The sequence below is a fragment of the Corvus moneduloides genome, chromosome 9 (assembly GCF_009650955.1).
Source record: "Corvus moneduloides isolate bCorMon1 chromosome 9, bCorMon1.pri, whole genome shotgun sequence".
In the NCBI taxonomy this organism is placed as follows: Eukaryota; Metazoa; Chordata; class Aves; order Passeriformes; family Corvidae; genus Corvus; species Corvus moneduloides.
In genome coordinates, this window is record NC_045484.1 from 7,354,314 (window position 1) to 7,374,926 (window position 20,613).

At 61.5% G+C, this 20,613-nt stretch overlaps 1 protein-coding gene across 1 annotated transcript; it reads left to right on the forward strand.

Moving 5' to 3' along the window:
* The first annotated feature begins 3,698 nt into the window (after positions 1-3,698).
* CRIP2 (cysteine rich protein 2) lies at positions 3,699-18,318 on the forward strand. Its single transcript, XM_032118133.1, has 8 exons — positions 3,699-3,879; positions 13,393-13,487; positions 15,341-15,398; positions 15,856-15,996; positions 16,163-16,231; positions 16,617-16,711; positions 16,994-17,051; positions 17,214-18,318. The coding sequence occupies exons 1-8, from the start codon at positions 3,837-3,839 to the stop codon at positions 17,279-17,281; spliced, it is 627 nt and encodes a 208-aa protein (XP_031974024.1). The 5' UTR covers positions 3,699-3,836; the 3' UTR covers positions 17,282-18,318.
* The last annotated feature ends 2,295 nt before the right edge of the window (positions 18,319-20,613 follow it).

Genomic DNA, 20,613 nt, shown 5'->3' on the forward strand with positions numbered 1-20,613 from the left:
CCTAAGCCCCTGTACTCCCGAGCCGCACACTGATCCTGCAGCCGCCCTTCGGCAGCAAGGCTGGGTATCCAGCATGTGTGGGCTGTCCCCTCTCTGTGTGGCTTCCTCCCCACTCCAGCCAGCCCCGGGCTCCTTGTGTTGGGGGACACTTGTCCCCTGTTCCAGGCAGGGTACTGCCCTGCTCACCCTCCCGTGCAGCCCCAGCTCGTGATGTAGGACAGCCAGATCCACGCTGGCAGGCACACCCAGGAGGGCTGTGGAGAATAAATGAAATAAGAAATAAAGTGCTTTGCCAGGTTTTGTGAAAGGCTCTTTCTGTTGCATCCCATCACAGGGAACTGCTCCCAGTCCACGGAGGGAAGCCCAACCACTTTTTCCATGAAACTCCTGCCTAATGCAAGGATCTGAGGCAAACCCGGTTATAGATGGGGTGGCCCATGGGCGGTGGCTGTTACTTGCCATGGGCAGCAGCCATTTGTAACCTCCAGCCCCTGGCTGTGGGCTGTGTCTGCAGGAGATTCAGGAGTGAAAAAAAGAGAAAGCTGCAGCGTGTCACCCTGGGGTGACCTTGTCATGAGGGACAGAGGGCCCTGGGCATGTGGGTGCACACAGTGCACCAGCCAAGGCTCTGCAGGCCACGTATGGATCACTGATCTCTGGGGACACCAAGCCAGCAGCAGGGTTTTTTCCTGTAACCTCTTTTCTTTTTTTTCCCCCAGCCTCTTCTTGCCCTGTAACAAATCCAAAGGATCCTAGGTGCCAGAAAACATGAGAGCAGAGGAAGGCTTTCCAGCCCCAGCTCCCCATAGGAGCAGCTCTGTCTGGGTCCATGAGTTTTTGTGGTATTTGTATCTGAATGAAGAAGAAAGAGCTGAGGGGAGTTGGTGCAGGGAGGGGGAGAGAGGTGAGCCAAAGGAGAGGCAGCCTGGAGGGAGTTATTCCTTATTTATTCCTCACTTTCCCTTAATCTCTGTACAAAGCTCTCTGGTTGACCTGCCCTAGGCAGAGGTCCCAGCCTCGCACCTTTTGCAGGCTCCCGGTGGAGGCAATCCCAGCTCCAGGGCCAGGGCCAGCCCGGCACGCTCGGCAAAGCACCCCCCACGTCTCGCAGCCCCTGCTGGGCCCTGGGGCAGTTGCTGCTGCCCAGAGAAGGGCTACAGGCACCAGCTTTAGGATGTGGGCTTGCTTCAGCCTCAGCTCCAACCGAGAAGGGGAGGCTGCAGGGACGCGGCTCCTGCTCCGCTCCACGCAGCCCCTGAGGGAAGTGGCTGGGTTAAAAGCCCCCGCTTTATCACGGAGGGCGCTCTCTGGAGGAAAGCCCCCTGACGCCCCCGAAGTGGCTAATTGAGGGCACGGCCAGATCAGCGCAGATCCAGCGTCGGTGCCCCCCAGGGATGTGTGCTGGGTCGGGGAGCCAGCTGCCCTCAGCAGCTCAGGAAATCCCGAGGCTGCGCGGGGCCGGCGCCATTGAGGAAAATGGGTCACCTCCCGCCGCGGGTGCCAGGGCTGGGACACCGTCCCCTCGGCTGGGACACCCCCGGGCACTGCTGCTGGGGGCACGGCCCATGCCAGAGACCTCCCCTGGCCGCTGAAAGGCGGCTTTGTCACCCGCTGCCAGGGAGACTCCAGCTCAGCCCTTGGGCAGAGATGGGGCCCAGAAATTTCTGGTGGAAAATGCATCCTTTGGAGAAAATTACTCCCCAGCCCGGGTATTAACGTTCTGTCTGGGGAGAGGCACAGCGAGGTCAGGGGTGTCCCTCATGTGCCACTGCATCCCTTCCCACATCCTGTGTCCCCCCGGCAGCAGGCTATCCCCTGCCTGGCACTGGGCATGCTGTCCCCACAGAAGCTCGGCCATCCCCGCTTGCTCAGCCTGGGCAACCCGAGTCACCTGTCCCCGAGGTGCCAGGACATCCCTGCCCTCCGTGCAGGAGCATGCCGAGCCTAAATCGGGGAAGATTAAGACATGACCAGCTAAAGCCACTTTGCTCCTGAACTAGCATATCCGCTTGGGATTTAGCGCATTTGCAGGCAGGGATTCACACCTTTAGGTGATTTGTCTTAATTCCCCCCAGGCTCTATGTGTGGAAAGCCCTTGGCCGGCATCTTCTGGGTGGTGGTTCTGCAGCATGGCAGAGCCCAGGCTTTCTCCTGTGGCCACTCCAAACAGGCTGTTGGTGGATGCAGCCTTCTGCCTCCTTCTCTTGTACCTCAGCTCCCAAGGCTGGGGCACCAGCTGAGACTTCCTCTGCATGTGAAGGATTTAGACAGCAGACCTTTCCAGGATGTCCCCTCAGTGCATGAGACAGGAGCTGCTGCAGGCACGGGGATGCTGCTGCTGCTGTGCTGGCACCTGCCTGCTGCCATGGGGTGCTTTAGGGCTGCAGACACACTGGGTACCACGGAGAGACCCACATGAGTGCTGTGGGGCTATACTGGGGCAGGGAGCTGCTCTTCCAGAAATCAACAGCTCTGCACATCCCCAGCTCCTGCCCTGCCCTGGTGGCTGCGGGCCTGGACTGGGTCATGCTGGCTCCGTGGTGGGACATGCAGGGCTGAGCCGCCCCTCCCGGGGGCCGTGTGGGGCTGGGGCGCCCCGGAGGCACCACTGCCACCTGCCCCTGCGCAGGGACCCCGCCGGCCACAAAGCCACGCATTGTTGTGACAGCAGCTGGCCGAGGAGTGACAGGGATGCCTGGGCCTTCTAACCCAGGAGGGTGCACGGGCGATGGAGAAGCCCGCTGTCGAGCATCCCCAGCCCCATGTACTCGCTGGCCGCGTCACTCTGCCCCATCCCGGAGCCCCGGGTTCCCTTCCCAAGGCTGCCTGTGCGCCGGGGGCCAGGCGGGCGCTTGGCAGCTGCACCAGCTGCCGGCAGAGAAAGGAATTCTGTGACAATGGCGGCGGAGTAGAGCCAGGCTGCGGGCTGATGAATAATGCAAGGCTGCTCTTGCGGAGCGGCAGATGTCCTGTTTACCAACAACCGGCCCCAGCCGGCGGCCTGGCGGTGCAGGGGCGCAGCTCCCCAGCCCCGGCCCTGCCCCCGCTGCCACCACCCGGGTACACCCCCCGCCCTGCGCCCACCGCAGCCCCGTCGCGGGGCAGGATCCGGCCGGGCGGGCACACAGGGGCTCGCCCGGGCGCAGGGGGTCTGCGGCCCACCGTGGGGCTCGCCTGCCTCGCCATGGCATCGTGGCTCCTTGAGTATCCTCGCCGTGGCTTCACGGCTCCCTGAGCATCCCTTTGAGCCGGAGGGGTTTTTGAGATGAGTTTCCATGGCAACGGAGCGGAATGGCGCCGGGAGCCGGGGGATGCCGGCGCTGGAGCCGGGCAGCGAGCTGGGTGGGGCGGGGACGGGCTGCCCGGTCCCGCGGGGGGTGGGAGATGCCCGTGCCCCTCTGGGGCGGCTGGCCCGGGACCGCCACCCCCCACTCATGTCCCAGGGGCGGCTGCTGGCCGGACTCAGTCGGAGGGGCTCCAGACCAGTGCCTTTGGGGCCGGTAAAAACCCACAAGTCGCGTCGCTCAACTACAACCTGTTTATTATGGAGGTTTTTTCCCAGGCAAGGGAATCGGGAGCACTCGCGTCCCGACTTCAATCTTTGGGGGTGGGAGACAGGGCAGGGGGAGTTCTCTCCACGGCCGGGACCGGGCACCTGCTGCGCTGGGCTCGAGCCGGGCCGTACCGAGCCCGGCCGACGCTGGGCGGGCAGCCCCGCCCCGGCTCCCCCCGGGCGCGGTAGGCGGGGGCCGGGCGGAGCGGGGCGCACGGCGCGGCACATCACAGCACGGCTCGGCACAGCACAGCACGGCTCGGCTCGGCTCCGCTCTCCCGCCATGGCATCCAAGTGCCCCAAGTGCGACAAGACCGTGTACTTCGGTGAGCGCATCCCCGGGGCCCGGCCCCGCATTCCCTTCCCCGCGCCGAGATGCATCCCCGGGACCTCAAACCGGTCCCCCAGCCCAGAGCTGCGCTCATCCCTGCCCTCCCCTTCCCTGAGCCCCCGCCTCGTCTTCTCTTTCCCCCACCGGGATGTGTCCCTCCGGTCCCCGCTCCGCCGCAGCTCCCCGCGGGGCTCGCCCCGAGATCTGTCCGGCAGCAGCTCCTTCTCCCCCGGGGCCCCCCGGAGTGGCCGCGACCCCTCTGCCCTGCCCCGCATCCCCGGGCTGTGCTGGGGACTGCTGCCAGCTGGCCCTGGGACAGGGGACACAGAGGGTGTGGGTGATCCCGGGCTGAGGAGGGGAAGCAGGCGGTGAGGAGCCCTGGTTGGGGTATGCCCTCAGCCTGGGGTGCTGAGAGTGGGGTGGCTCCTGTCCCCAGGTACCTGCTGGCTCGGGTCAGGGGAACGCGGCCCACCCGACAGGGCCGGTACTGGGCAGGGGTCTCCCATGATTCGGGGGATCTCCTGGGGCAGGGAAGTTGGCAGTGGCAGGTGCAAACAAAACCTTCTTCCAGCCGGTTTCTTTGATTCCCTGCAAACCTGGCCCCAGGTGTGCCATTCACCCCTCCCCGTCTGGCCTCGCAGCCAGCCCTCAGCAGGCTGTTCCCAGCTGGGCGAGCTAATGAAGGGTTTGGGGTTTCCACGGGACTTTTTCAAAGGCAGCTCCGGGGCTCGGAGGTCCATCTCAGCCCGCCTGGGCTGGGTTAGGGCAGCAGCGAGTCCCTGCAGGTCTCCGAGGGCGTTGCTTGGGGTTGTGGCTGGTCAGGATCTCTGGGAACCGGGGCTGGCGTGTCTCCTGTCAGGCAGCACGGGCTGAGCGCCTCGTAGAGAGCCGGGGGTGAGTGGAGGTGGAAGCAGGGGCTGATCCTTGGACTTGGTGCCTCTCTGAAGCTCCCCGAGGAGCTGCCCCAGCCCGCTTCCCCCTGCGGGGCAGTGCCCAGCCGGGAGCCTCCCCGGCAGTGCCCTGAGCCCCTGGGTGAGCACCCTTGGAACTGCTCTGTGGACTCAGGGTGGCTCTGGGAATGGATCCAGAACTCCAGCCCGAGCTGCCTCCGGGGATCTGCTGACCACGGGGTCCAGCTGGCCTGGCACTGCCTCCCTACACCCCTCCCTGCCCATCTCCCCACGCTGCTCCAGGGTCCAGCCCCTGTTGCCTCAGTGTGTTTGTTTGGTGGAGAAATACCAAAGGGTCCTGATGATGTTTGAGCATTGGAGGCATTGGTGCTTTCATTCTTTTCCGGCCATCTCCAAGTAAACACAGGGAAATAGGAATTTGCTGTCTTCCTCCTTTAAATAAACCTATTTGTGTGTGGGTGGGAAGGGCTTGGCCCCTTGGATGTCTTTCTTTGTGTGAATCTTTTCCTTTTTAAGCAGAAAATAGTGCCTGCCCAGCCAGCTGGGCACTGACCCGGGGTCAGAGTTGCTCCTCTCGCTCCAGGGATGAGCCTGCCCTGCGTGGGGGGGTTGGGGCTGGGTTCAGGGACCCCTGCCTTGCCGGAGGAGGAGGCCAGCCTGTGCCAGGAGGAGAAGTGCCAGCCCACAGGAGTGTCTGTGCTCTTTTTCTCTCCCCATCTGCTGGGGGACTCGTGGATGTGGTCTGGGGGGAGCAGGGCTGTACCCCGTGCCCAGCTGCGTGCCAGCTCTCTCCCCAGGAGGGTTTCTGTAGGTGCAGTGGTCCCTGTCCCGGTCTCTGTTCCTCCGTGGCTCCCCGTTCCTGCCCCGTGTGGGGACACCCTGCCCTACAGGCAGGGGGAGGCAGGTGCCTGGCAGCGGGGGAGTGCCAGCCCCCATCCCACACCTTCCCGCAGGGAATGCTGCCCCTGAGAGAAACCTCGGGGGTGGGGGGGAGGTGAGTTGTAACGGGAGCAAGCTTCTCTGTGCTTAGAGCTGAGATAGGCTGGAGCATGTCGCTGTTGATGCCTTGAGCTTTTCCCTGAGGAACCGCCCAGGCTCTGGAAGAATAAACCTGAGTCCGTTTATTCAATGCATAAAAGCTACATGCAAACTCTGAGCCGTCTTTCCGGGATGCGGATCCCGGGCTTTCCTCCCGATAGGCCGCGTGGTGTGGTGAGAAGGCAATGGGAGCACCGCGTCCGGGGTTTGGTGTCGCTCCTGAATTCCTCGGCTGGCCCGAAGCTTAGCGGGGAGGTGATTCATAAAGCCCCGCTTGTTCGGGAGCCTCCCTGCCTGTGCTGAATGAACGCTGGCAGCTCGGGCTGCTCGGATGCCTGGGATTGCAGCCGTGGGTTATGTGTGAGAAATGCCGCCGGGTCCTGTTCCCGGCCCCGCGCAGTGCCGGAGCGGCTGCCCAGCGCCGGCGCTCCCGGGTACCGATGGAAAACTCATTTCCAGCATGCCTGTTGCTTCATGCTCCCTGGAAAAATCCAGTGGGCTCCTCCCTGCGCAGTCAGGAGGATGTGGGCGTTTCCTGAGCTACAGAATGAGCTTTTTTCCTTTAAAAAGCACTGGGAAATATAAAAATAGTTTTTTGGCTTTTTGTCCACTTTTTTTTTTAAAGGAGGTTGAGGTCTATGACATTGTTTCCACAAACGGTTGGGGCTAACTTCCCTGCTTTGGGAGGTTGGCTGGATGAAGTGAATGTTTAACTGGAGGAGCAGCACTGCTGGCAGCTGCGGGGCCAGCTCCCATCCCGTGCTGGCAGGTGGCAATGGGCTGGCCTTGGGCTTGGGTTTGGGTTATCACTTCTGGCAGGAGGCTCTGGAGGGACCAGAGTCTCCTGCAGCCAAACAGCCACACACTTCCCCAGCTCCCTTTTGCACTGCTGAGCCTTAAATGAGTTTTGCAGGGTCACCGGGAGCCCTGGCCAAGCCTTTCTGCCTCCCGTCCTTTCTTCCCAGAAGAGCAGGCGATTGCGGCAGCAGGGGGTTTCCTGTTTTCCCATCCCAAGCACGAGGCAGGCACAGGCTCCAGGGATGCAGCAAGCACACGTGCAGCGGGGTCCGGCTGCAGACGGCATTTGGGGAGCTCGCTGCACGTGCTGGGGAGTGTGAAGGCTGGTGGGAGGCTGCTGCTCTATTTGTTTGGAAAGGTGCATGCTAAAAGCAGGTGGGAGTCACTCAGTAGCTCTCCAGCCTTAAAGGTGCTCTCCAGGGTTGGTTTGCTGGTGGAATTCCAGAGGAGGAATGGACTGAGGACATGGACACATCCATCTGGGAAGCAAGGAGGGCCCAAGCCCCGTGTGCTGCAAGGGGCCTGCAGCAGATGCCTGACCCCACGGTCAGGCTGGAGCGCAGCAGGACACGGGGTGCAGCCAGGTGTGGGGTGCTCTCCCTGCAGCGCACGGCCCCGGCGGGTCAGCCCGGCGAAATTCAAGCTGCAGAAGCCACTGTGCAATTAATAAGTAACCGCTGTCCTTGGCTCCAGGCAGGGAGACGGTGGGGCAGGAGAGGCAGGAGAGGCAGGAGGGCTTGATTTCCATCACAGCTGTCCCTAACAAAGGAGTGGCTCTCCAAGTGCAGCCAGTGCAGCGTCGGCATGTCCGTGTCGGCACAGCCCTGGCTTCCCAGCTCGGAGCGGGCTGGGCTCCTTGGGAACTGCTTGCCCCCAGGTCTCGGAGTGTGAGTGGACCTTGCAGAATGGTAACTACGGATGCTCCACTTCCCTGCTCCCCATGCAGGGCCCTGCCGGGGGGAGGGATACCTCTGTGGGAAGCTGAAGAACAGGCTGATTAGCATTAGTTTCTCCCTCAGGAAAATAGCACGGGCTACAGGAAATGATCTGTGGGAGTGTGGAACAGGGTGGTGTGAGGGCTGGGTCCCCTTGCTCTTGTGTACTGGGCTTTGCTGGGGCTCGCGGCAGCGTGGTGCCGTCACTGCCAGCTGTGGGGAGCGGTGCTGCTCCCGGGGCTCTGGGTGCTGGAGGCTTGGAGCTGGCAGGCAGCTCCCTGCAAACCCAGGGCTGGTCCTGGGTGACTCAGTTGCGTGTCTGGATTGTAGAGTCCTGCACCCGTGTCCCAGCTTCTAGGCAGACACAGATCCTCCTGTTCCCATCCTCCCTCCCTATCCCTGGCAGGAGCACAGGGATGGGGAAAGGTGAGGTGATGGGACTGGAAAGAAAAGGCAAGGAAAGGCAGAGCAGGAACGCCCAAGCAAAAAGTAATGGAAAATCTGTCACCGCAGCGTTGCAATCAAATACAGAGCCTGGAGCATGAGCCGTGGTGCCACTTCTGGTTGTGGTGGGATGGTGGTGCCCATTGCTCCTGCCAAGGGCCCTGAAGCTGCCAGAGAGGTGATGGTGGGAGATGGGTCCTGGCATGAGGATGGGGAGAGCTGTCCCACCATCCTGCTGTGCACTTGGCCATGGGGAGCACCAGTGCTGCGGCCCCAAGGGAGATGCTGAGCATCCTCTCCCACTGCCATCTCTGTTCACACTGTGTTGCCCACGGCCTTGGGCCAAACCCTGCTTGGAGCTGCGGGGGCCCAGCAGGGTGGGGAGGTAAGGAGCCATGGGGAAGGAGGCGCACTTTGACAGGCTTAGTTGCTCCAGCATGTCCCAGAATCCTGCTCTTGCTGAAACGGGCCAGGAAACTGTCTTACTCTCCCGGCACTGCCTGCCAGAGATGACATCTCAGTGTGCAGAAGGAGCACTGTGCTCTGAACCAGCAACTACCCAGGAATGGTTTGTGTGTGGGCCTGCCCGTGCCCGGCTCTCACTGGCCACTCTGCTCCTGGCTGTGTGGCGAGTGAGGGGAGGGCTGCAGGCTGGACTCTGATTTTCTGGTGGTGCCCCTCGGCAGTGTGGGCTGCATCTCCTGCCTCCGTCGGGGTCCTGCCTGCCTTGCCTCACATGTGGGGCTGCTATGCAGCTGGAAAGCAGCTGATTCCTTGGGCTCAGCCCTGGCTGAACCCAGTGGCTGGCTGGAAACCCTGCTGATCCTCTCCCAGCAGACACTGTCAAGCTGCCCAACCTCAAACGCATCCCATGCAGATGCTGCTTGATGAAGCCCTGTGGAAAATGGTGAGGGACTTGCTGGCCCTGCAAACTGGAGTGGGAGATTGGAGGCTCCTGGCCAGGGAAGTGCCTGCAGGAGGTGAGGCTCTGTCAGAGGAGAGGCAGGGAGCAGCAGGGTGGATGGGAGCCATGCTGTGCACTGGGGCTGTGGCTGGAAATCAAACAACCTTTGCTTGCACCCGAGTGGCTCGGCTATGCGGGGGCTTGGATCCCAGGGAAGACCTTGTCCCTCCCCTTGGCTGGAAGTGGGAGCCCCTGCCTGGGATATTCCTTGTTCCCCCCTTGCTCTGCAGCAAGGCTGTACTGAGCTGGCTTTGTTGCACACTTGGAGGGAGCCCAAGGCCTGGAGGGCTGCCTTGCCTTGCTGCAGGGAAGCTAAATATATATGTTTGGCCACAAATCAGGGTGCGGTGTAACCGTCAGCACCGGCTGTGGGATGGGGGAGAGGAGCTGCCTGGCTGTGCCTGAGGAGGGCAGGGGTGGGGATGGGGTGAGGGGCACAGGAAGGCAGCACAGACCCTTGGCAGGGCAGCATGGCTGGGATATGGCCCGGCAGGGCATGGCAGGAAATCTTCAACCTGTCCTTCCACCTTTTCCATCTCTTGGCCATTTTTGAGGAACTGGGAAGGGGATGAGGCTGCTGGCTCACGGCTCTTGGCTTTGTTTCCAGCCATTTACCAGGCTCGTTTCCCTGCACTTTTCTCTCTTCATTCCTTTGTGTCTGCAACTGCTTCGAAACGCATCTACAGTCTGACAGCATCCCTCTCTGCCAGGGATGCCTGTCGCTGGACCCCTGTGGGGATTTGGCACCCTTACTGCCAGACTGGGCTTGTCAGCCCTTCCCCGTGCCCTCCCAGGGCTCTGGTAGGATGGACGGGGCACAGCGCAGCCCTTTGCAGAGACGCAGCTGCAGCTACAATTCCTTTTGCTGAATTAGCCTCCGCCTGGGAGCAGCACTGACGTCAGGCTGTGGAAATACCTGTGCGAGGGACTGGAGCAGGCTCGGCGCGGCCGGCGGCACAGAAACTGGGAGGAGGGATGCTCTCTTCCCGTCCTGAGAGGATGCGCCCACCTCTGGCCTGACCCAGCTGCTTTGTCTGGGCACGGCGGTAATTAAGGGCTGAGCCGCGTTGTCTCTGGGGTGGGGCTGCTGTGGAGCCATGGGATCAGTCTGTCTTGACAGCCCCGCGGCTGCTTGCCTGCTCCTGGCCTCTGGTTTTTGCCAGCTCTGGTGGCGTCCCTCGGCAGTGTGAGCTGCACCCCCTGCACAGAGCAAACCCACTTCACAGCTACGTCCTGCAGCCAGACGCGGACCTGGCTGTGCTCCACCTTTCCTTGGGGGTGTTTCCCCTGGGGAGAGGTTTATTATCCATGGGCACGCAGTGCCCGCCCACGGCAGTGTGGGTAGCACAGGGCTGGCAAACCCTTGAGCCACGCACGTGTGCCAGAGGCCAAATTCCTGCAGTCAAGTACCCTTAACTCTGCCCTTCCAGGGGGTGCTGCACAGCTGGTTTAAATCCGGCTGGCTTGAGGGCTGAGTGTCTAAGCGTGGGATTCAGGGACCAGAGCAGGGTGTGCGTGCACTCGGTGTGATGCGGAGAGGAGGGGGCATCGTATCTGGTGGCAGAGGCAGGGTGCAGTGACGTGTCTGCCCTCGAGCCGGTGCCATCCCATGCTCCCTGCACAGAGCTGGACACAGCCCCGGCACTGCTCTGCCCCAGGCTGCTCTTGCAGTGCCGGTGCTGGGGTGACCCCTGGGGTTGCTGGGGTGAGGAGCGGGGCTCCCCCCCAGCAGCAGGAGGATGCGGCCAGAGACTTTTCCTCTGGGGCTGATGCAATAGCGGAGCAGCTGTGGCCGAGTGACAGGAAATCTGAGCGCTGGTTCTTTCCCTCCGCAGTGATTTATGGGATGGTGTGGCCACAGGCTGCTGCCCTGGAAATGGGCTGGGGTGGCTCCAAGCTGCTTCCTTTGCTCGCTGCAAACAATGCCTTCTGGAAAGCCATCCCGGCTGTGCCGGTCCCGGATGCATCCCCCGGGAATCCTTGTTTGCAGCCAGAGGATGCCTGACCAGCGCCTGCGCGGCATTTCCATCTGGAGGCACGGGGCAGCCCCCGTGGTTCCCGGGCTGTCCCTGTGCTCCGGGTGCGCCCGGCCGCCTCCCGCCTCCTGCCCCATCCCCTGCCACGCACTGTGGGTGCCAGTGACATCCCTCTTGCTCTGCATGGCCGAGGGATGCATTGGCAGAGGGGTGCATCCGTCAGGGAGGAGCAAGGATTTCCATCTGCTGGAATATAATGGCGGGGGGGGGGGGGGGGGCCATGGGGGGAGCGTCGCGTATCGCGGGAGCAGGAAGGAGCTGGTGGGGGCTGTGGCCAGCTATGATTGCAATGGCCTCTGGAAAACATCCGCCAGTAGCTTCCTCCTTGCTTTGTACCCGTGGCCATGACGGCGCTGGGTCGGGGCAGCGGGGGGAGCCGGGGGTGACGCAGCCGGAGCACAGCCCGGCCTGGCTGTGCATCCACTGTGACAAAGCCGAGTGGTTCTTTGGCCCCGAGCCCCTGGCTCGGCTTTCAGCCCATCACGCTCCGTTTCCCTCCCTGGTCACCCCGGGGAGGCACCCGTTCCTGCCGGGGGGGCTGGGAGGATGCAGGGCTCCTGCGATGCTCCCAGGGCAGTGGGGTGCTGGGATCTCCGTATTCCCCTTGCTTTTGGGGAATCCCTGGGGTCTGGAGGGCCTGGGGGCTGTTTACCCTGTGGCTGATTCTCTGCTCTCAGAGACAGATGAGGGCTGCAGAGGAAAAGGAGCGCAGTTCTGGCCCTGGCGCCTTCCTTGTGTGCTGCCTTTTGTGAGGGGCTGGGGAGGCATGAGCTCCCCTGAGCCCCTGCGCTTGGAGCCAGCAGGGATTTGCCCTGGCAGCTTTGGGCAGGCAGGCACAGACCCCTGGCTGTGGTGGGGCATCCCTTTTCACCCTGCTGTCTGCTCCTGCCTGGGTTTGGTTAAACAGCTTGTGAATCACCGGGAGGTGGATTTGGAGTTTCTTCCGACTGATGCGAGTCCCCGCAGTCCCTCTCCCACGTGCTTGCTTGGGGATACTCTCAGGAGTCTCCTGTGCACCCTGGTGCAATGGCTCTGGCTCTGCCCCTTCACGCTGCCCCTCCCGCCACCGGCCATCCTGCTTTGCACCGGGATTGAATTTTTGGGTGGTGATGGCATTGTTTCGGCTTATCTTGGCCTTGTGGCATGCCCCGGATGCAGCTGTTTGCCTTGGGAGGAGGGTGGCTCTGGAAGCCAGGACCTGCCCTTTGGGGAGCTCTTGACCCCCATCTGGAGTGGATGCAAACAGGTGACATTTGCTGAGGTCCTCAGGGGGAAACCCGACATCGCGGAGGAGGTCTTCTCGTGGAGTGGGGCCGGCTCTGGTTACGCTTTTATTTGCTTGTTAAATATTTTATTTGGCTCTCCTGATTTAGTTTTACGGTGGCTTTAACGGGCTCACAGCGTTTTCCAGCTGTCTCTGCACATGTGCAGGGCAGAGGGAGGGCCAGCAGGAATCCGTGGGAGGCACAAGGCAGCCTTGGGCCGCCCAGGAGCTGGGAGGGAGAAGGGATGGTGCAAGGCTGGGGATGCAAGGCGAGCAGTGGCAGCCTGTGCTGCCTCCCAGGGTGCTCCTGGAGACCTGCATCTCCGTGCCAGACGGAAGGATTGTATTTGTACTCACATAACCAGTCTCAAAGCATTTGCCTTCCCCGAATTTGCCCACTGATGCTCTGATACTGTTTCCAGTGCCGGCAGCGAGTGTCATGCTGGGACATGTTTGTGGCCATGCGCCCATCTGCACGTCGTGCCTGCTCCCGGGCTGGGGTTAAGGAGCACCCGCACGCCCAAGGGACAGATGTTTTCCAGGGTCAAATGTCCATCCTGGGTGACAGTGGAGGCTGTCTGTCATCCCGTCCTCCTGGGAGCAGCGCCGGGAGCATCTCTGGAGCTGCAGCTGAGGCTCCCCGGGGAGAGGCTGGGTGTGCGTGGGGGGAGTGTGACTGAACGGGCGGGGTGGGCATGGAAACGCCAAATATTTGAATGGGAGTGAAGTCATTCCGGGTAACGTGGCGGGTAAAAATAGACACGGGGAGTGGGAAAGAAAATGCTACCGTTGCTGGACTGGCGTGTGGGAAAAGGCAGCTGTGGGATGGCAGCTGGGCGGTGTCCTGCTTTCAGCTGGGATAGGGTTAATCTCCTTAATAGCTGGTGCAGTGCTACGGGGGGGGCAGAGACTGGGGGGTTTGTGCCCACGTCCCACAGGGCTGCAGGGACCCTGGGGGCAGCAGCAGAGTGGTCCCTGTTTCCTGCAGCGTGGCTGATGTGTGCAGTGTGAGCAGCCCCCCTTGAGTGAGTTCCCCCCGTGGTTGCCACAGCCTGGCTTCCCCGGGGGCTTCAGCAGGTGCTGGGCAGTGGCTCACCCCTCTCTCGTGTCCCCTGTAGCCGAGAAGGTGTCCTCCCTGGGCAAGGACTGGCACAAGTTCTGCCTGAAGTGTGAGCGCTGCAACAAGACCCTGACCCCGGGTGGGCATGCTGAGGTAAGAGCTGCCAGGGCGGGCAGGGTGGGAGCTGTGCTGGCATTCGGGGGGCCTGGTGGGATGGGAATCCTAGGAACAGGGCTGGGGCAGATATCTGATGCCATGTGGAGGCGCTGTCCCCGCGGCATGCAAGCCCAGGAACATACACTGTGGCTTCAAACGCTGCTGCTACAACTCAGGGTGCTCTTGTGCACAGCCCTGGGCAAGCCACAGAGTGGTGCTGGCACCACGTGTCCCTCCTCTGTCACCCTGGGCTCCCGGGCGGCTGTGGTGGGGCTTGGCATGCACTGGGCAGACTTGTTTGGGCATTGCACAGGCTTTGGAGGCGTGTGTGTGCTGAGAGCCTGCACTGACCTGTGGTTAAAAACAGCAAGAATGGGGAATGCCTGGGTTGCCAAGGCGATGAGAGCTCACCACTGGTGCTCTCTGTGCCCTGGGGCTTGTGCTGGAGTGTGATGCCACTGCCACTACCCGGCACTTGGGAGTGTGAAGGCACCCTGCTGGTGGTGGCAGCTGCTCAGACTTGGGAGCAACTGTGTTTTTGCTGTGCAGTGTCCCAGCATGACACCCGGTGCCCTGGGTTTGGGCAGCACCTGTCATTCCACAGTGTCACCAGCTCCTTAGCTTGGCTTTAGCGGGTGGCACAGCCGGGGAGCAGCAGGGACAGCTGTGCTGGTTGCCTCCAGCTGGTGGGGAAGCGGGGCCTGTCCTGCCGGCAGGGACAGGGCTGCGCGGGTGGATCTGTGCTTCAGGCCCGGTTAAGTCCAGAAGATTTGCTGCTTCTCCATATAAGGTTGGATTCTGTTCCCATAGGGGATGGCAGCCAAGCCCCACTGACTGTGCTGACAGCAGATTTGGCCCTTTCCTGCTTTTTCTCCCTTCCTTTGAGGAGGCTAGATTGGAAAGGTGTCGCGGGGAGACCAGTTAAATGTTTACCCTCCCCTCTGGCGTGGCAATGCTGTGAGCACACTCATATTTATGCCTTGCAGTATTTTGCAGCTGCCTTTGGTCAGACCACAGCCTTCTCACTCCCCTGGCCTTACCTCTGGCTGTCCCAGCCCTTGCCTTTGGCATGGCACCGCTGCTCAGCTGCCACCCTGCCCTTTGTGAGCAAGGAGGCCTTGCCTTGCAGCAGAGGGATGGAGGGCAGGAGCAGGGCTGAGATGCTGAGTGGAACCAAGCAAGCAATGAGGTGGGATCCTGCCTGAGAACGGGCTCGCAGTGGGTTTTCTACCCAGGGCAGTGTGTGTGGCAGCCCTGCTGGCCCCCTGCTCCAGCCACAAACACTCTTTCTTTTTTCTTGGACTCGGTTCCAGCTGGCCCATGAGAAATGTCTGTGGGGAGTTCCGGGGTTTATCGCCTGCCTCATGCTTTCCTGTGATAATCACCCCAGACGATAGTGGGGTCGATAGCAGCTGGGCTGGGACCAGCACCCATGTGGGGCCTCTGATCTTGGGCCAAGGCGAGGGAAAGGCAAAGCTCAGGGCTCCCACGGTGCTCTGAGCACCCAAGAATGGCCTGGCTGTGTACGGGATGCTGAGGGAGTGAGGTGATGCCTTGGTGGGTCTGGTGCCACATGGCTGGGCTGGGATGTGGAGGTGCCTCTTGGCTGAGCTGCCATGGGGTGCTGGTGCTCCAAGCCTAGGGCACAATGTGCAGAACAGCCCGAGTGGTTGATGCAGGCAAAACCCCTGAGTGCTCAGGTGGGGTTAGGCTGGTGCTGCAGACCCACAGCTGGGAGCATTTTAGGGTGTATGCATGGCCGTGGTGGTCTCTGAACACCAGAGGATGGAAGTGCTCCTGAGCGAACTGTGGTCACCACTCAGCATCCTAACACTGCCCTCTCTCCCCAGCACGATGGGAAGCCCTTCTGCCACAAGCCCTGTTACGCCACACTGTTTGGCCCCAAAGGTATGTCTGTGCCCCACCACTGCCTGCTCAGGGCTGCAGGAGGGGCCACGTCCCCTCATCCCCAATTGTGGCCTCAACAACATCGCAGAAGCCAGGCTAGCATGGGCTGAGCATCAAGCCAGCAAATTGCAGTCCCAGGCCTGCTGTCTGCTTGTGCAGAGGGAGAGAAGAGCTGCTGGAGGGAGGGAGGGAGGAAGGAATCTATTCTGACAGCTGCCCTTTTTTTTACATTTTAATATTTAAAAAAACAAATTCCCATTCCGACAGAAGGTGGAGTCACTCTCCTATCCCAGATGTGGCTGGAGAAAGCCTGGGTCAGGAGAAAGCAAGCCAGGGCTGAAATGCAGCAGTGGCCCTTGGCTCAGCGGGGCTGTGGGAGGTGGGACAGGGGGCTGGGGGGATGATGGAGACCTCGAGTGCTCCCAGGCCCCCACAGCCCCTCTGTGCCCCTCTGCAGGGGTGAACATTGGCGGTGCCGGCTCGTACATCTATGACAAGCCGCAGATCGAGGGGCAGACTGCTCCGGGACCCATCGAGCACCCGGTGAAGGTGGAGGAGAGGAAGGTGAATGCTGCACCTCCCAAAGGACCCAGCAAAGGTGAGGGGCCGGGCAGGACAGGCAGCCTGGCCCTTTGCCCTGCTGGGCAGCCAGTCCAGAGCCACCACATTTGGTGATGGTGTGGGGCGCGGGGTCCACCCCACTCAGGTGTGTCCTGGCAGAGATGTCCCCCCACTTCCCATCCACATGTCCTCTTTTCTTCCAGCCTCCAGTGTCACCACCTTCACCGGGGAGCCCAACATGTGCCCACGCTGTGGCAAGAGAGTGTACTTTGGTAAGGTGGTGAGTGGGCAGTGGGTGCTGGCCTCAGGGTGGCATGGCCCCATGGGGTGTGCAGGGGCATGAATGGGGCTGGGAGTGGGCTTTGGATCAGGGAGGGGGTTGTGGGTACGGAGGAATGTGCCTGAAGGGCTTTCAGGGATGGCTCCTCGTGGATATACTCCTGGGTGCAGGGCTTTATCTGCATTGTCACCTCCCACGTGGTAATGGCTGTCCTCAGCCATCCTCTGTCACCTGCGAGGCACCAGAGGGGTGGGAGGGATGTAGAAGGCTGGAGATCCTGAGTGCTCTGTTGGGATTTTGTGATACCCCCATGGGGAATGCTCCCCTCAGCATGGTGCAGGGGGCTGGTGTGATCCTCCCTCCTTGTCCCACTCCAGCTGAGAAGGTGACTTCACTGGGGAAGGACTGGCACCGTCCCTGCCTACGCTGTGAGCGCTGCAGCAAGACGCTGACCCCGGGGGGCCACGCTGAGGTAAGGGTGTCCCAGCCTTAGAAGCCTGGCCTGCACACTTGGGGATGCCAGTGGGGCATAGCTGAGATGTCCCAAGCCATCCCCATGGGCCCCCACAGCCTTTGCAAGAGGGCAGAGCTGGGAGGACCAGCCCCTCAGCCCGGGGAAGTGCTGGGGGTGCTGGGGTGTCTGCAGGGGACAAGCAGAGCGAGAGAGGTGTCCAGCCACGTGTACATGTCCTGGGGGCTGGATTTTCCCTGGCCCCCAGCCCAGGTGACAGGTTTCTCTCTCTGCCCTGCACAGCACGATGGACAGCCGTACTGCCACAAGCCCTGCTACGGGATCCTCTTCGGGCCAAAGGGTGAGTGCCTGGGGCACACGGGGTAGGGACCCAGTCCAGGGACACGGGCCCTGCGTGGGCTGCCACTCTTGGTGCTCACGCCACCACCCAGAGGGGACATCTCCCTGGAGCACGCCACCTTCCTGTCTGTGTCCTCACCCTCCTGTTTCTTGCCCCATGCAGGTGTCAACACCGGAGCTGTGGGAAGCTACATCTACGACAAAGACCCTGAGGCGAAGAACCAGCCCTAGACAGCGTCCCCGCCCGCCTGCCCGCACGCTCTGTGCCCCTCCTGTACTAACCTCCTGCTCCCAGCTGGAGCAGACCCTCACCAGGCTGGCCACGGAGCTGCACCCTCTCTGCTGTCTACTCCGGGCAGGACAGCCCTGCCCCTGGGTTATATATCATAGTCTCTAATATAAGCTTTGGTGTTTAAAGGCAAAGGTAGAAGGTATCTCTGGTGGTTCCCAATGCGCTCTGCCCTCCCCACCCCTTCCACCAGCCCCCCGAGCGTGGGAGGCAGCAGGGCAGGTGTGGGGATGTCCCTGGGTGCAGGGGATGGTGGGTGGCACCCGAAGGGCTGAGGATGGGAGGAAGGTGGTGGCAGGAGTCCCACTGTGGGAGGGTGCTCCATGCTGTCCCTCAGTGCTTGGGGCTGGGGTCAGGGTGCCCAGTCCTCTTCCTCACCAGTGGCGGGAGATGTGTGACACCTGGCAGCACTGCCCTTCTCCTGGCCCTTCCCAGGCTCCATGCCCTGGCTCTCACTCTCCCTGCGTCCCACAGCTGGCTCTGTCCACCGTTAGGTCTGGCACCTCCCTACCCCCCTATCCTTGAATCCCTGTAGGTGCACCCAGGCACCTGGTTTAGGCTGGTGCCCCCCCAGCATGATCCCCCTGGAGGCAGAGCCTGTGCCAGGGGGCACTTGGCAGCTGCAGCCCTGGTGGAGGGGGCTCTCTCTCCTCTCCCCACCTTTGGAGGACAGAGCGCATTGGGCTGGTGGCCTGGGCAGCAGGACTTCCCCCTGCTTCCCAGAGCTGGAGGTTTCTCGTTGTTGTTTATTTATAAGCAGTTGTAAATGTGCTCCTTGCTTTGGAGAATGACACGTGCCCCCCGTCTCACCCGTCCCCCCGTGCACACCCAGCCCTGCTGCTGCCCAGGAGAACAGGGAGGGGGCTGGTGCAGGGGACCCCAGCGAGCCCTGGGTGCCAGCACCCCACTCTCTTTGGGCCCCCTGTGCTGCCGCAGGGCTGACTTTTGTTATTGCTGACAATAAAGGTTTTGAGAGATGTGTTGTGCAGCTCAGCTCCAGGTGGAGGTGGGGGAAGCTGTGCACACCACACAGCATCCTTTTGGTCCCAGGACCCGGCTGCTATGGTCCTAGCCCAGCTGGCTCCTCCTGAGGCCAGACTGAACCGTTCCAGCTGAGCCTGAGCTGCCCAGGCCTGAGCTCCTCCTGAGGAGCTGTTCCCTGTGCTGTGAGCACAACAGGCTTGTAGGAAGCTGTGCTGGCCATGTAGATGGGATGGGGTGGGATGGGGTCCTTGCCAACTTTGGGAAGTGGAAAACTAATGGACAGAAGTTATAGAGCAGGTGACATTGTTCCCCCCAGCCTGAGCTTGCTGAGCAGGCACAGTGCCTGAGTGGGGCTGCCATTAGGAAAGCTCAGCCTGGCAGCAGTGGGGCAGGAATGCATTGTGGGGGCATTGGCCACCCCCCAGCCCTTGTGAGCTGCCCTGTCCCCAGCCAGATGCCACCCCGCTGCCAGCCCTGGTTTTAGACATGCAGCGATTCCCCCGAGGAGCTGGGCGTCTGGAGAGTGAGGCACGGAGCCTGGGGCTGCCAAGGCAAACACCGGTTCTGGGAACTGCTGCTCCGGCTCGTCCCTTCTGTCACGTTCTTGCAAGAACCCCGTTGGGCTGCCTGCTGGCCGTGCCCCCCTGGGACCTCGGCCTCCCACTGGCCCCGTCTGCTGGGGAAAACAGAGACCGGGTGGCCCCCGCCACGTGTTGGATCCTTGGAGCTGCTCCATTGCCGTGCAGGAGAACGGGCTTGGTTGCCAGCCACAGCCCCTGGCCTTGCTCCTGGCCCGGGCACGGCTGGGAAATGCAGCGGGCACAACTGCAGAGCAGCGGCAGCAGGGAGGCTGCGGCCGCAGCGGCATTCCCGGGCTCAGGCAGCCGGCGGAGCAGTGCTGTTTCCGTCCTGGCAGTGATCCCAGCGGCGTGGAGCCTTTTCCCAGGCACAGAGGGCTCGGCAGCGCAGTTTCTGGGTCGGGAATTGGGCTCTGTGTGTTCGTGTTTTGGTGGGGTTTCTATAGAGACTTGACCCCTGGGATGCTTTAGGGACAAGGCTGCGGTGTAAATCAGAGCAGTGTCGCTCTGCCGGCTCCTCCCCTGACCCGCAGCTGGGCCCTCACAGCCAAAATTTGCCAAGTTTGCCCCACGTAGCAGCAGCAGTGCTGAAGTGGGGAGTTCCCATCACTCACTCAGGGCCCAGTACAGCTGCCAGCAAAGCCCTTGACATGAATCCATATCTCCTTGCAACTCTTATTTCCTATCATTAATTAATGAGCTTAATATCTTTGCCAGCCTGTGGCGATCCCTTGCAGCAGGGAGCTTCCCTGATGGACTGCACAGGCTCATGTTCCTTCTCAGCACCTATCTGGCTCCATGCTGTGTGCCCAGCAATCCCAACAGGATCCCACCAGGGGCACTGTCCCTGCCCCCTCGATGGGAGCCTTCAGTGGGATGCTCACTGCAGCAGGGAGCCAAGCACACCTGGGACCTCACCTGCGACCCAGAGTATGGCTGGGGGGATGGCAGGAGCTGATGCAGGGCTGCTGGGACCAGTTAAGCCAGTGGTGTTGAGACAGGGAAGGGGCGGCAGGGATGGGAGGGCATGCCCTGCTGTTCCTGGGCTAGTTCTGGGTGTGAAGGGATAAGGGGCAGGGCAGGTACAGCATCCCAGCTGCTGCCTGCTCCCAGGCAGTAACAAACACAGGATTTTGTTTTGATTTGGGGTTGGCTTTCCCCTCAACTCCTTTCTCTTTCTTTTTTTTTTTTTTTGTTTTTCCTCCTTACATGTTCTTCTCCCCATGAGAGTTTTACTGAAGGAATGCAATGAAATTAAAAATAGACAAAATTCGGCTCTGCTGCTCAGGGGAGTGCTGGGAAGCCTGCAAATATCACAGCATCCTGCTACGCCAAAGGGCACAACCTGGCTGCTCAGGCTCTGGGTGGGCAGTGTTCACCCACCCGCAGGGAGGTGGAGGGACTGGGCATCCCTCGTGACAGAAAGTGTCCCTCAGGTACAGCAGATACCCACAGGGTGGGTGTTAAGAGCAGGAACCTGAAGGCTGTAGGAGGGCTTTGGGGTCCTATCTGGGATTATCTGTATGTGCTGAGGGGCTGGAGCTGGCCCTGTGCTGATGGGTCAGTGTGGGGACCAGGGCACAGGCACAGCAGAGGGGCACTGTGCTCAGGCAGCTCTGGCCTCTAATCCTTGGTGCATTTTTGTATTTATTTTTGGGAGGCCTATGTGAGCTGAAAGTGCTCCTTCTCTTGAGGCTTGGTAAACATCCTTC

Bases quoted from the DNA above. Each gene is read 5' to 3' on its own strand.
- CRIP2 (XM_032118133.1), top strand. From the start codon at position 3,837: ATGGCATCCAAGTGCCCCAAGTGCGACAAGACCGTGTACTTCG. The intron at 13,488-15,340 runs GTAAGAGCTGCC...CTCTCTCCCCAG, and splicing joins CCCCGGGTGGGCATGCTGAG to CACGATGGGAAGCCCTTCTG. The intron at 15,997-16,162 runs GTGAGGGGCCGG...CTTTTCTTCCAG, and splicing joins TCCCAAAGGACCCAGCAAAG to CCTCCAGTGTCACCACCTTC.